The sequence below is a fragment of the Bombus impatiens genome, unplaced genomic scaffold (genome assembly GCF_000188095.3).
Source record: "Bombus impatiens unplaced genomic scaffold, BIMP_2.2 scf_1445, whole genome shotgun sequence".
NCBI lineage: Eukaryota > Metazoa > Arthropoda > Insecta > Hymenoptera > Apidae > Bombus > Bombus impatiens.
The window spans coordinates 1,065,417-1,076,890 of record NT_177864.1 but is presented as its reverse complement, the minus strand read 5'-3'; the positions used below and the strand labels follow the sequence as shown (position 1 = coordinate 1,076,890).

General features: G+C 39.0%; 2 protein-coding genes and 1 long non-coding RNA gene across 7 annotated transcripts in view; 1 reads left to right on the top strand and 2 right to left on the bottom strand.

Moving 5' to 3' along the window:
* The window catches only part of LOC112213853, a 51,541-nt gene extending 45,588 nt beyond the window's left edge, over positions 1-5,953 (top strand). The window contains exons 1-3 of one of the 3 annotated variants that reach the window (XR_002947770.2): positions 7-1,437; positions 2,808-3,025; positions 5,175-5,953. This is a non-coding gene — a long non-coding RNA (uncharacterized LOC112213853). Of the gene's footprint in view, positions 1-6; positions 1,438-1,739; positions 2,745-2,807; positions 3,026-5,174 lie in introns of those variants that run through there. The other 2 variants (XR_002947771.2, XR_002947769.2) reach the window with 2 other exon arrangements.
* Positions 5,954-6,886: 933 nt separating this feature from the next.
* Positions 6,887-8,591, bottom strand: LOC100748312 (spliceosome-associated protein CWC15 homolog). The gene is made up of 3 exons (XM_003493967.4): positions 8,300-8,591; positions 7,840-8,149; positions 6,887-7,743 (listed from the first exon to the last, which is right to left on the bottom strand). The coding sequence occupies exons 1-3, from the start codon at positions 8,428-8,430 to the stop codon at positions 7,501-7,503; spliced, it is 684 nt and encodes a 227-aa protein (XP_003494015.1). The 5' UTR covers positions 8,431-8,591; the 3' UTR covers positions 6,887-7,500.
* Positions 8,592-8,923: 332 nt separating this feature from the next.
* LOC100740635 (death-associated inhibitor of apoptosis 2) lies at positions 8,924-11,437 on the bottom strand. Of its 3 annotated transcripts, none has more exons than XM_024371622.2 (4): positions 10,528-11,437; positions 9,627-10,225; positions 9,444-9,528; positions 8,924-9,316 (listed from the first exon to the last, which is right to left on the bottom strand). In XM_024371622.2, exons 2-4 carry the CDS (start codon positions 9,984-9,986, stop codon positions 9,126-9,128), a joined length of 636 nt encoding a protein of 211 aa, XP_024227390.1. In that variant the 5' UTR covers positions 9,987-10,225; positions 10,528-11,437; the 3' UTR covers positions 8,924-9,125. The 3 variants fall into 3 exon arrangements, with proteins under 3 accessions (XP_024227390.1, XP_012247926.1, XP_024227389.1); XM_012392503.3 differs by having other exon boundaries at positions 9,627-9,951; XM_024371621.2 differs by having other exon boundaries at positions 8,924-9,313; positions 9,627-9,951.
* Positions 11,438-11,474: the final 37 nt, after the last annotated feature.

The window sequence follows — 11,474 nt, the reverse complement described above, 5'->3', positions numbered from 1 at the left end:
CCGCCACTCGCCACAACTCGCCTCGCCTCGCTTCGACTCACCTCGCACTGCTTTTGCCTTGCCACGCCGCGCCGGTAGCCACGCGTACATACTGATCCTTTCCTCTTTTTCCGCCGTCCAGTTGGTTTCTTCGCTCGTTTCGATCTTCTCCGCGTTTCGTTTCGTCTCTTTTCTCAACCCTCTTGTACCATTCGACCAATATCGATCGCGCTATCTTGCCAATAAGTTTCAAGTTACCCACGCTGACGATTTCTAGTTAGCGTAGCTTGTATGTAGGTGTAATTTCTCTTTCTTAAACGGTAACACGTTTGGTAGCGGGACAAACGAAGTTCTGTAAGTGAATCTTGCGAGTTTTACAAGCTCTAGTCGATCGTTTTATTAAACGTGAAATTATAAACTCTCGTAGAAGCTGGGTATGCAACAAGAATCTATAAATCTACGGACTGTCACGACCGTTAATTCGTCGATATCGTCAGGAAATCGCGCCAAAACGTCCCACCAGGTTTCTCCGCGTTTCTGTTCTCTGATTTTCCTTTTGTATCGTAGGATCGTCGGACCAGAAACGGCGCGATCCGCGCTTAACCGAGTTTACGAACGAGATATCGCGGTAAAAGTCGTGAAAACGAAAACGAGTTTCGAACGAAGCGAAAAATGAAAAAATGTAGCGAAATGCTGACGAACGCCGGACCTTGTACGACTAACTGGCAAAGTGTCACCGTACGCAACGATCGTCCTGGTATCGAGGTCCACTCGACGACTATTAAGTAACAGGACGAGGTTTGATCAGACGCGTGTGCGTGTAACACGTTAAATAAGAAAAGGGGAAAGTATCGAAGCATTCGATCGTTCTGTAAACCGCATGTCGTCTCGCGATAACGTTCCATATCCAAGAGAGAACGTATCGCCGTGACGGAGATGCTAGTGATAAAGAGAGCCGCGAAAATGAAGGATAGCCGATGGTAACGTGAAAATGTTCTGTTCACGATTAGATTGTTCGCCAAGCGTATACACGCGAGTGTATTATGGTGTTGCGTACAACGCTTGTCGCACGCCTAACGCGGCATTCATGGAATGTTGCATGTAATACCAGATGTTTGCAAGGTTCCGAAGAGGTTCGCGGACGCGTGTTACAATGTAACTATTACGTAATGGAAGGCTGATGTTGTTTGAACACGGAGAACGGCAGCTAACACTCAGCATTTAATCTAAGTATGTACGTACTTAAGTACGTACGTCCACGACGCGCAAAATTTCTGCAACCAGTCGCTTCGACACAACTCTGCGAGCATGCGACGATTGTAAATTTGATTTACTTTCACTGGGGATCGCTCGCGACCTTTTTGTGCGTGGCTCGATTGTTAAAAATATCAAATGCAAGGGAAAACACGGCAATGGAACGTGGCTTGGACGTTGATTATAACGAAGGAAGAGATTTAGGTAACTCCGAAAAATTGGACTTTAATTTACGGATCATCTCTGGTAATAGTCGTGCTATCTACTGTTTTAATTTGAATATATTTATACGACATCTTTAACTGATCTTTTCCTTCTTTACTTTTTATTCCGTCGTTACGCGCTATTCCTTAGCGACGTCTTTCCATTTGCTTTCTTGTACTTCGATAAAAAAACGTAATAAAACTTTCGGAAGAAGAATATTCTTCTTTGAAATAGTAATATATATATATAATATAAATTTTTAGCGATAAATTGGTCGTGTCAATTCCTGTAATCCAAAAACCAGTTCCTTTTTTTTTTTTTTTTTTTTTTTTTTGTTCGATAGACGAACGAGTAACCGAAACGACGATTATAAAATGAAACGCGTTTTGTTTAAACGATTGCGTAAAACGGAACGCATCTCGTTTAACGACACATCGATGTCGTTTAACGCTCCAAAAAGAACGAATTCGTTGCTTTCACCGGGCGAAATGAATTTCTTCGCTTCTTCTCAGATGGACGCGCAACTTTCGGAAGTGTAACGATCGCCGTTAAAAAAAAGAAGAAAATAAGATTCCTCGTTCGAACTGTTCGAACAGATTCATATGTAATAGGGAAAGAGTACAGCAACGCGTCGAATTATATCCACTTTTCCTCGTTCGCTTTTACGATCACCACATACATAATCGTGAAACTGCCAAAGATAACTTTCCACTCGTATATCTACACGAAAAAAAAGAAAAAGAAAAAGAAACGAAAGGAGAGAAAAAAGAAACAATACAAAACGAGAACTAAACGAAAGGCAGACATTTTACAAATTAAATATGTGTACAATAACCGATCGATAACACGAAAAGATAGAAAGAAACGAAACGAACGATTCGCAATTCGTATAGGTTTTCGCAAGGAAACTTTTCTTCCGGGCCGATCCACTGAATTTTCGAAGACATTTGCACGTCCCTGGGTCATAGAGATAGGACCGCCCCTGCCGAAGAAGTAGGCGGCGTTCACCAGCCCTGATCGTTGGTATTACTCGGCACTCTAACGTGGTGCCGGAGATCAGGGTTAGCGAAGAAACGGCATGCGATGGCGGCCGACCGAACCTCAACATTCTTCCACTTTTTCAACCCCCTGGATCTTTATCAGCTCGCCATCCAGACCAGTTGCGCCACAATTTCCGCCCGATAACCGCGCTGCACCGTAACCGCTGCCGATACTTTCCACCGGTGAAAACTGTCCTTCGTTTCCGGCCCGGGTAATGGAAGAACGCGTGCGTGAAAAATTCGCTTGAAAGCCTACGGATGTAACAGGTTGCACGACAAATAGAGGTTGCCTCGGTTAATGCACAACTACGGCGAAGAATCTGTTTACAGGCTGTTACAGGTAACACAGCGGTACGGTATGCAGCGGTTGACACGAAAGTTGGCCGTACGAGAAATTCCTTTCGAAGATGCGCGCCTCGATGGCATTCAACCTTTGGAGATATTTATTTTTGGAAACGCCTCGTCTTACTCGGTACCTCGATTTAGATAGCGTGAGAGAAATATTTGATATACGGCGATTCCTTAATTTCACCACGCTGACAATGAACGTACGTATTTGCGCCTCGTATTCCGCCGTCAGATCTCCTGTTACATGTGACGATTTTGATCGAAGATTTCGTCGTACAGAAAATTGGCGAGGATCACGGACGAATGATACGCGAAGATAAGAAAGATAGTTAACGGGAAAATACGCGAAGGTAGTATATGGTGGACTTTTTGAAAAACATCATTTTTTTATTAAACTGAAATTGCACAATAGGATAGATCATACAGAGGATTTTCGAAAAATATCGTTTATTTGATATCTGCTTTATCGATTGACGATTATTTACATACGTGTTTGAAAGAAAAATTGCCGATTTTTAGAACGTATCAAAGTACGACTCGTAATACGAGAACAGGCGATGATTAGCTCTTAGTATAAATTTTTTACGTGTCCGGCTAAACAATTCGTTCTCCGTCATAAATTACCTACAACATGAAATCTATTACGTACATATTTCTATTCAATTTCTTGTTTATTAGAAGAAACTGTACCTACGTTACATCGAATTATACGGCTATCATAAATCATCATGCAAAACGTTCTAAGTAGCTCGTAACTATATAACCACTAAAGCGCTACAAACATTTTTGCAAAAGTTACAGCCCATAAAGTCAACAAGAAAACATTTGCGCTCCTCGGCATAGGAAGACGAACAACTGGAAAGAATTCCACCTTACGAACCATCTAAGTATACCTGTCCCCTCGAGTGAATTTAAACGATCGAAAAAATCAGCGATCGCGAGTATCGTGTTCTCATAGAGAATTTTTAATAGAGGCACAGAAGAAAAAATAAGTCGCGTGTCATATTTATGCGCAACCGGCCATAAACGTAGAAGGGGTCGGGGTGGGCGGACGACGGTGAAAGCGAATCGGAGACGGTAGTATCATTAATCTGCCAATAAAGCCAGCGCAAGGCTTACAATATCCAGTTTGTTGTAAGAGATATTTGTTTACTCGACACAATTTCTTCGGTCGGTAGACACTTGCAGTCTGACAAAACGAAATTAAAAAAGAAAGAGGAAAAAGGGAAGGTCCGATTTTGACTGTGTGTTTCGGCTTCTAGAAGATACGTACATACAGATGTGTGTATGTATATATTTACCTATACCATCTAACATTTTCGTGTTACACCTATCTAAATAGATTTTCTCGCCAGTGAATAATGCGCGAGCAAATAGAAATTTAGCGAGTATTTTTAAACTTGGTATCAAGAGATTTTATTTGTTTACTTCGAAACCACCCGTTCCTTTCTATCCAGACACGGCCTTACGGCGCTGCTCTAACGAGAAAGTGTAACTGTGATTTTTGTTGAAACGTCCAACAGTAACTGCGATTTTGTTCTGAAATCGTCGACCAAATCGTTAACGCGCTAACGTTCGTTTCGTGGATCTCTCGCGAATGAATTATATCCATTAATTGAGATAACTTCATAAACGAATAATAATTGGAATTCGTTCGGCTCTTGCGAAACTTTTGACAAAATACATCGTTTCGATGCAACGGTATTGATCCGTCGTGTCAAAGAAACAATTTTATAAACGTACGAAGTTCAAACAATTTATTAATACGTATTTCTATTATCTACTCTTATAAATTATTACTTCTCTGGTATTCTATAAACACTGGATAATAAGCATCTCACGAGGAGACGATCGAAATTAATTAGCTCCAAAGACGAATTTATTAGGGCTGGAAATATAATTGTTTCTCGCTTGTATTCGCTTATGGTATATTTATGAATATTAAATAAGATAGATATCATATTTTACAACGACTGAAAAAAATAATCTGCATAATAGATACACATATGTGATCGTTCTATCTTTACTTGAAATTGTACTTAAAGAAAAACCCAACATGTATTAGTATGTGTGTGATTTCCGATCGCCACGTCGCTGCAATACTACAACGAATTTCGTTGCTTCGTTACGTTGAATTATTTACCAAAAAGGTATAACGAGTACGATAGAAATGTTTGCTCGACGAGAAAATTTCCCAAAATGAAGAATCAGCAACAAGAGTACACGTAATACGGCGGTTTAACAGCTTCATTTTTATAGCTACGACAGCAAAGTTTTACACGTTCGCGCAAACAACCTGGCCGATTGCGTGCGACAAACATTAAGCACATACCAACGTGCTTCTTACAGGTGTCGGACACCACGCATACCGTCCGTTTATTCCGCAATGTTCGGATCTCAATTCCACAGAGATAATCCTGAAAGTATCTGCAAAGGTGAGGGAAGGAGATACCATTATCGATGCATACCGGCTCACCCAATAAAACGTTGGTAGCTTACAGCCCTGGATCGTCATTCTGCACGTCCGTGGATGAAACTCTTGGAGAAAAGCAAGAGATGCTGCAGTTCACTCTACTTCTCTCTTCCTCTCTCGTCCAGTACGTTCTCTTTCTCCACTGACCAACAGCAACGGAATAAATAAAGTAAATAGAGGAATATAGGAGGTAAATAAAAAATGTGGCAGCAGAGAAGAGAGACAGAGAAAGAGAGAGAGAGAGAGAGAGACAGAGACAAGGAGAGAAAGAGAGAGAGAGAGAGCAGAGTGTGTGCGAGGAAAGAGGGAGGGAGGTAAGGAGAAAAAGAGAGTTAAAGGGAAAGAAGGAGAGGAAAGAAGAGAGGAAGGGAGAGTGCCCTCAGGGCGAATTCCCGTCGAGCATCGGCCGCTGCAGAATCCAGAGGTGCGTTCACCGGGGAAATCCCTCCCTCGGAGATTATCCTCTTGAAGAAAACTCGACGACTGTGCATTTTTAACGCGCGCCGTGTACGACCGCGTGTTCCTTTATTTACAATTGCGTTTTCTTAAGCGCACTTCACTCTTCTTTCGTCGCATTTTTAGAAAAGTGATATTTACGTCCGGCAAAACTAACGATAGATTGTACACTTGTAATTGTACAAGATTTGTACGAGACAAAGTTGTAAATTTGAAACTTCTTTAATCGATGGACGAACGCGTAAAATGCGAAAGACAATTTCACTCGTCAGCTTTAATTCAATATTACTATTATTACGTGATATAAGTAGGTTTAATAGGTGAAGCGAATGATAATAATTATTATAATTTTACTCGGTTATTCGTTTTATTAATTTTGATCGAGTTATAAAATTGATTATCATACGGTAATTTCGACTTTTTGGAAGAGAGTCCAAAAGGATGGCATCCGATACAACATCCATATAATATATTTATCATAAAATAAACAAAATACTCCGTTTAGATTCATTCTTACGCTGTTGCATACAAACGATAGGCATCTACCGAGAAAAACTCTCCTGGCCGAAATTACGGCCCATTAACACGACGAGAGACGGAACGCTACAAGGATCGCAGTTGATCAGGAATAGATCTGAACAATGGTATTTGAACAAGACCGGAAACTAGGTTCCCGTAACCAATCTGAAAGTTCGAGAAGAAGTCAAAAAGGATAGAATCGGCGATGACGAATTCAAGCACACAGAGAAGCGATCGCTCGTACCGTAACGTACGACATATCTTTTCTCAGAAATCATCTCGAAGCGATCTACCAGTGAACGGTCGTCTTTCTCTCTCTGTCTCTCTGTCGAGTCGGGCCGGCCTCTCGTGTGTCCCTGTTGCGTTAGTTGGCCAGGTCGGTGCCAGGGAGTCTACCAGCGATAACCAGCTGCGCGTCGTACCGGTAGACTGCCTGCTGCCTCCGGCTGCTCCGGGGACCCTGGGACCGGTTATACTTGACCCAGCGGTTTACACGCGCTTGCCGCCGTCAGCACCACCACCGCCGAGGCCGGATCGCACCGCTACCGAAACACGTACCTACATTGCCTGGACAAACTCCACCACACTCAGCTAGTTTCTTCTCTTTCTCTCCCTCTATTCTTCCAGCTTTCTCTCTTTTCTATCTTTTTCTCTCTCGCACGATCAACGATCTCCGTCGGACCGATACACGCTACCTCAATCCGCTTCACCCCACTCTGGCACACCCTGCTCTCTCTCTCTCTTTTTCTTTATCTTTCACTCTCTCCCCCTCCCTCTCACTCTGAATATCTGTACGCTTATTTTTGCATACAAAGAATTCAATGATTTTTTTGTGAAGTTATTAGAGTGTCCTCCTAGAGATGAATCGCCAGCATCGAATTTAGTTGGATCTCAGAATCGAAAGAAAATGATAAAAGAGCCTAATATGATACCTTCTGTTTTTAAACTCGAACGATACGGTTGCCTTAGTTGTTCATATTTTCATACGATGAATTTCGTAATCGAATATTCGTAGATGTATGTGAATATATGAAATCAAGTGTATGACTTAATAACACATGTGTATGAAATTAATGTTTATGGATGTTAAATTTGTAAGATTTCCGAAATTTTGGAATAACTATCAGCATCATCGATTGCAGTCTGGAGTACGAGACATTTATAAATAGTATGATAACATTATCTTAAAACTATATACAGTACGATATACTTCTTACGGTAGTTCGTTCACTTAACGTATTTTTCCATAAATTTACGATGGAATTCACTTCGTAACGAGTCGTTTATGAACACATCGTGCTTCTTTTTCGGTTCCGAACGAGCACAGTTCTTGAATACAACATCGTCATCCCATCTTCGTCTGACTTTCATATCTGTTCTTCCACTTTGAGAAGAATAACTTAATAAAGGATTTCCAGAAAGTATGTTCTCCATTCTTATTCTTTCCTCTTCCTGTCTTTTCTCCATTTCCTGGAAAATAAAGAAAATAAAATAACGTAAAAGCTTTAGAAGAAACATAATATTGAATTTACATATCAAATGTAAACATGAATATAAAAACTTTGCCTTCTTAGCTTGCTCCGCTGCTCTCTCTTTCTTAATACGTTGCAATTCAGCTAAAAGAGCAGCAGTATCATCTTCGTCACTTTCTGACTCTGAATCATCGTCGTCAAGAGGATCATCTGCATCTAAACTTGCTGTAGGTACTTGATCAATTTTCTGCCTTTTAGCAGCACTTGTCGTGGACGTTTCTCTAGGTGGTTCTATCATACGGCGGTTAGAACTTTTATCCTTTTCCCTCTCACGTTCACGGTCCTCTAATTCCTTGCGAAAATCACGGTTTCGCAATTCCTCGATTGTTCCTTGTCCATGTTCCCTACAAATGAAATTCATTAATTTCGGCAAATGCAAATAAGTAAGGTTATGTTTGTTTGTTCACTTGATTAAAAAACTTACACAAAATATCTTAAATAAAGATCACAGTACACAAATTTTTTTGAAAATATTATAAAGTACAATATAATACCTGTATTTCAATTTTGTATGAGACGGTAAATCTCTGCTGCTGTATTGTTTTGAGATTGCACTTAAATCTTTTTCACCACGTCCTTGTCCTCCTCTAGCAGGTTCAAACGTGGGTCTCGCGGCCGTAGTCATTTTGTTTGAAAATTAACCAGTACTTTTCGATGTAAAATTCAATTTTTGTTTCTTGAATATGTTTCGTAAGTTTTCAAAACACAGCTGATCATCCAACAAGTCTGAATCAAACCAATTCGTACCGTATATGGAGATGGCGTAAACTGTTACATTTTAGTTCCTTTATTAGCCGCATGGCGCAGAACACGAAATTCCTCAACGCGCATGCGTATCTAGCGACCACTACGTCACTCTACAGCCGGCGACAGAAGCTGTCATTGAGCCGCTACGCATTCGAATAGAAAGGAGCGCAAGGAGTAAACAGAAACGAGTAAAAAGGAAACAACAGCACGTATACGATCGTGATTGTAATTGCGAGAAAAATTTATGATAAAAATGGCTCGTGCGTTATTTCGTTAGGTATGTTACTATCGTAATATTTAATATTATATGTTTATTATTACTGTAACCATTAATAGCCGTAACACAGTTTTCTGTTTGGTAAACAGTATACTATTATTATACAATTTGTTTCTTTCACTATGTGGGCTTAATTTAATAAGACTAAATTACAAATACAATAATATATGTACATCATTTTCATAAAATATACAAAAAATATAATTTTATACATATATATTTTTATATTTTAAATTGTTAAATTTGTATAAGAAAATTTAACAATATGTACATCAATTAATATTTTATTATTCGATTTATGATAGAAATGTACGAACAGTGGCTTTAATTTCTTGTCGACACATTAGGCAATATGTAAGAGATGATGCACAGTAAGCACAAGTTGCTAAGTGCCCGCAAGGTAAAAATACAATTGCTATTTCTCGATCCATGCAAATTTTACATAAACGAGCTTCTTTTAATTTTCTATTTTCTTCTTTCAAAGTTACTACAACAGTAGACAGTACATTTCGTTAAATTAAATATATAATAAAATTTATTATATGTATATGGATTTAATTCAAATCAATTAATTCAATTTATGATCAATCTTTCTTTGTATTTTTATTACTTACTAATTTCCTTTAAGTTAGCCTTTTTATCGGTATTACTTTTATCATTGGATATTACAGAGTCTGCACCTTCAATTTGCACTGTTTCCTGAAATAAATATAATGTAGATAAGTGTGCAATGGAATTATTAATTATACACATGACATAAAATATATATAGTTAAGAATATAAGAATATGTGCTTACTTCTTTAAAAAGTGGAGATATATCCTGACCTGTTATTTTATTTACATAATCTTGCCCTTGAACCATTAATAAATAGCAGCATTTAGAAAACCACTTTGCGTGTTGCTCCCAAGGATCGTTTTCTGGTTCCCAATCTTTTAAACCAACTCCACAGTAGTAACAGAAAGTTTGATCACCTTTTCCAATATAGTAAAAGCCTGCATCTGCTAACTGTTCCTTCCTTTGTGGTATAGATTTTGGCCATGTTGCAAATGTGTGTAGTCTAGCATCATAACTAGCATATTCAGGATGTACTGGACTCTTAGTTCTTCCTAGACCTAAACAGCTACATTTAGCTGTAGTTGATAATTGTAATTCCATTGAAAAACTATGGTTATTAGGACCAGATATAGGTCGATATTCTAAACCATAAAACCAGATATATTTCTGCTTTGTGGTCTTGGCAGTATAACTGTACCAAAGTATACTCTAATTGTTATATTAACACAATTCATATTGCAAATAAGTCTACAACTTGCAGACCATCTCTGATCAACCATGGAAATATCATCTTATACCCATTTACATATCTCTATTTGATATTCAAAACATCTCTAAATCTATGAAAAAAAAATTGCAATTGTTAAATAGAATATTAATCGTAATTGAGTCAATTTTATTGAAATATTATTGACTTATAAATTATTTTTTCTATCATAAGTATTTTTCATAGTTTCAGTTTCATGTTATTAATAAAAATACGTATAGTTTAATTTAATTCAAAGTCTATTTTCTACATTGCATATATTTGTCTATCATAAGTCTATTTGCACATAATGGAATCGTGCAACATATGGAATATGCATATTTAAATAAATGCCGCCTTGAACGTACGATCGTGTTGTACATTTATGGAACATACCATCGACATTTGATAAAAAAGAAGGAAGGGGGAAGAACTCCAAACTTGAACTCCAAATGCTCCACCTCGTAACTGATGGAGTATTGTGGACTTTTCTCAGTATATAACGTTGAAATAACGCAGGCTATGTATCGCATACAAACGAGAACTTCCGACAACTTTCTCTTTCCCTCTCTTAATTCATAGAGTTTATCAGGCTCATGCTCTATCCACCATGTATCTGCGTAACGTTATCGTTTGTATGGCCCGCATTTCAACAAACTTCTCTTGTTATGCACTGATATAACACTGTGTACGTATCATATCGTATACAATACAGTATACAATATCTAGACATAGCGGACACTGATATATATAATGATATGTACACTCAAGGCGAGGCTGTCTCGATACGAGCAAATAGGGCGATTGTCGGTCTTTTGACGAGATCAAAGGTGCTCGCAATTCCTTACTTGCTTTGCCTTAACATGTATTGAACAACTTCGTCGATACTCCGCCTCGCGTACTTTGCTACTTGGCAGCGCGAGTCAATTCAAGTGAGACAGCTATCGAGTGAGGCAACCTTGTGTCGTACAGGTCAGCCTCGCACTGTCAGTAGTCCGTACTCTGTACTCTGAACTTTAGTACTGTAGCCTGTTCTGTACTCTATATTCTACGAGATCCCGCGCCCGCGAAGCATCTTAATCACAACCATATCGTAGCTTTAGTGCATAGCGCCACTATCGTTCGACTGGCGTACTTCATTACTGTGTGTACTTTTAACATAGAAGTTCTAGGTAGAAATCTATGTATAAGTACTTTACTCTCCTATCCTCCCCTTTACCCTCGCAGTACGTCGTGTCGTGTCTATTAATGACAAAATATAGATTCTGCAAGGGCGATGGAGAATACAGGAGAGTGAAGTACGCTAGTCGAACGATAGTGACGCTACATACTAAAGCTACAAT

What these genes read in the sequence shown, in the direction of transcription:
- LOC100748312 (XM_003493967.4), bottom strand. Translation starts at nt 8,430, where the DNA reads ATGACTACGGCCGCGAGACCCACGTTTGAACCTGCTAGAGGAGGACAA. An exon ending in CATACAAAATTGAAATACAG is followed by an intron (nt 8,150 to 8,299) that starts GTATTATATTGT and finishes TTTCATTTGTAG; the next exon opens with GGAACATGGACAAGGAACAA. An exon ending in CAGCGGAGCAAGCTAAGAAG is followed by an intron (nt 7,744 to 7,839) that starts GCAAAGTTTTTA and finishes TTTATTTTCCAG; the next exon opens with GAAATGGAGAAAAGACAGGA.
- LOC100740635 (XM_012392503.3), bottom strand. Translation starts at nt 10,664, where the DNA reads ATGCGATACATAGCCTGCGTTATTTCAACGTTATATACTGAGAAAAGT. An exon ending in TATCTCCACTTTTTAAAGAA is followed by an intron (nt 9,529 to 9,626) that starts GTAAGCACATAT and finishes TATTTATTTCAG; the next exon opens with GAAACAGTGCAAATTGAAGG. An exon ending in GGCTAACTTAAAGGAAATTA is followed by an intron (nt 9,317 to 9,443) that starts GTAAGTAATAAA and finishes CTACTGTTGTAG; the next exon opens with TAACTTTGAAAGAAGAAAAT.